General features: G+C 52.7%; 1 protein-coding gene across 1 annotated transcript in view; it reads right to left on the minus strand.

Moving 5' to 3' along the window:
* The window catches only part of RPL7 (ribosomal protein L7), a 7436-nt gene extending 7290 nt beyond the window's left edge, over positions 1-146 (minus strand). Inside the window, exon 1 of the mRNA XM_085325132.1 lies at positions 40-146. Coding sequence (XP_085181258.1) covers positions 40-53 — 14 coding nt within the window. The 5' untranslated portion in view covers positions 54-146. The remainder of the gene's footprint in view (positions 1-39) is intronic.
* Positions 147-2446: the final 2300 nt, after the last annotated feature.

Here is a 2446-nt window from a genome sequence, read left to right on the forward strand (position 1 = left end):
GATGGCGGCGGATTGCGGCTGGGCGGAATCGCTACTCACTCCTTATCCGCCATGGCCAGCACCGGAAGGGAGCGAGAGAGAGAACTCGCGCATGCGCAACCCCCGCTTTAGCGCCCCGCGCCGCGCTGGCAGGGCCCCGGGCGCCGGCAAGACCCCACGCTTGGGTGGCCGCGGCGGTGCCTGACCGCAGCGCGCCGGCCAGGGGTGGCCGCAGCGTGCCCGAGACGAGAGCCGGCCTCGAGAAAGCCGCGCGGTGCCCGGCGGCGAGCAGCGGCGGCGGGAGCGGGCACCAGGGCGGCCCGGGCCGCGCCAGCACCGCCTTGCGCGCGGAGGAGCTAAAAAAAAAAAAGAAAAAAAAACCCATCTCGAAGTAGCTAAAACTTCTTTTTTTAAAAAAAAAAAAAATCCTCGTTGTAATTATCAATTTTGCATTAATGACGTGCACGGCATTGGCTGGGTTAATGTGTGCAGGGTGCAGTCTGCAGCCACCCTGGCTGYACTTTATTTCAGGGCTGTGGTAGGGTTGCTAGGCATTTCGCATAATACAGGATTTCCCGTATTTCAGCCTTAAATCCTGTATCCTGTATTAAAAGCATATGGGATATTACCTTTCACCGTATGCTTTTAATACAGACGGGGGGATTGAGGCTGAGATACGGGAAATGCTACTTCTGCCGACTCTGTCCCGGCACACACAGCCTCCCCCAGGGAGCCTGTAAGCGCTGACTGGGTGGCAGCGGCATCCTGAGGGGCCAAAGGGCTGGTGTGGGCAARGGGGGGATGTGGATGGGGGCTGGAGATGCCTGTGGGGAGACAGGGACCGCTGTGTGCGGGACCGGCTGCCCGTGTGGCAGTGCCAGCAGCTGGCGAAGGCTGCAAGGAGTGGGGTGCGAAATGGGAAATGGGACATGGTGGGTGGGGAATATGCCTGATACTTTAAATTTAAAATCTAGCAGCCTAAATGCTGCGGAGAGCAGGAGGACRACCTAAGCAAGGTCTAAACCTGCTAATGTTTATGTGTATTCTTAACTGTACTACTTCTGTTAATCCCATGGACTTTAATGTGTTTTAAGTGTTTCCAGCAGAAGAGTTCAAGTTTCCTGGGTTTATTTCCATTTCTGCAGCTGGACCAAATCACTGATTTCAGCGGCAGTGCTGACTTAAACAACCACCAAACCGCTTACCTGTTCCCAAAGTTATGACTATACCTTTCCTGGGCTGTATTGTGAACTAAGGACTACAAATTTGAAATAACSTTTTTATTAGGTTATTTTTTGTTAAATTCTGTTTCTTTTCAGCTCCTCATACCCAAATGAAAARAGAGTTAAGGAGGCACTGCTGCTAACACAGCCGCTTGTCACATTTTTTTTTATTGTTGCTAAAGACTACTTACTAGCTCTGTTAGGGCTACACTTGGGCCCTCATCTTATGAACACATACCTAAGTTCTTCAAATCTCTTTCCTAGGAACCAGTCAAGAAATGTGGTTATATATGCAGAAGAAGTAAAATCAACGGAATAAGGAGAAGCAAAGAATTGTTCATTTTAAGAAAAAGAGCAAATAGGTGGGTGAAAAACAATTAACGCTGATTTCTGTATTTCTTGTTTTCAGGAGAGAGTTTTCACAAAGTTCTTACAGCTTCTGTGAAAATTGGCAGCTGCACAGAAGAAAACACAGCATGGTTTTCTTTGGCATACATCTACAGATGTGTATCTCCAGAGGTGCAGGCAGCTGGATCAGCATTACCCACACGTAGGAAACAGCAAGGGCAAACACTGCTACTTGTCTTCCAGAGCAGATAGGGACAGAGGAGCAGCTTGCTCCTGGTACTGGGTGAGGGGGGGTGTCAACCATAGGGTGTCAACCTCCAGGAAGTGGGATTTGTTGTTTCAGGGAAGATTCCATTCCACACAGGGGCACTTAGAAATTTTCATTTTAAGCTATGGTTAGTTGTACACTAATGGCCTCCACATTTGGAGGCTGATAGACCAAATAAATAAATAAATAAATAGAAAGAAAGAAATCGGTGTTTTGTTCAACTGTTTCTCACAGCTCAGCAAAGAGCCCAGCGGTGCAGCACAGCTAACAGCCAGGCGTGCCAGAGGCCTCCTGGAAGCCGCGGGACTTCCGTGGGCATTGCCTAACCCCGCCGAGCCCAGGCCTTCTGCAACTTCTGCGCATCCTCGCTGCAAGCGCGACCGCTTCTCCGTGCCCCCCTAACCAAACCAAAGCTCCGCCATCCTAGTCGCTGCCGCACTCGGTCCGTCCCGCGGCGGCGGCGAGGCAGTCGCCCATCCCGCGGATACGCTCCGCTCCAGTGAGCGACGCCCCTTGCCCTCAAGATGGCGCTTGGGAGCGCGGCCGCTGTGCACCCTGGGATATGTAGTCCGCGCGGCCGGGGGCGGGGCCCCCTCGGAGCCCCGCCCAGCGCCGCCGCGCCGCGCCC

Source organism: Rhea americana, unplaced genomic scaffold (genome assembly GCF_003343005.1).
Source record: "Rhea americana isolate MKP2758 unplaced genomic scaffold, rheAme1 scaffold_121, whole genome shotgun sequence".
In the NCBI taxonomy this organism is placed as follows: Eukaryota; Metazoa; Chordata; class Aves; order Rheiformes; family Rheidae; genus Rhea; species Rhea americana.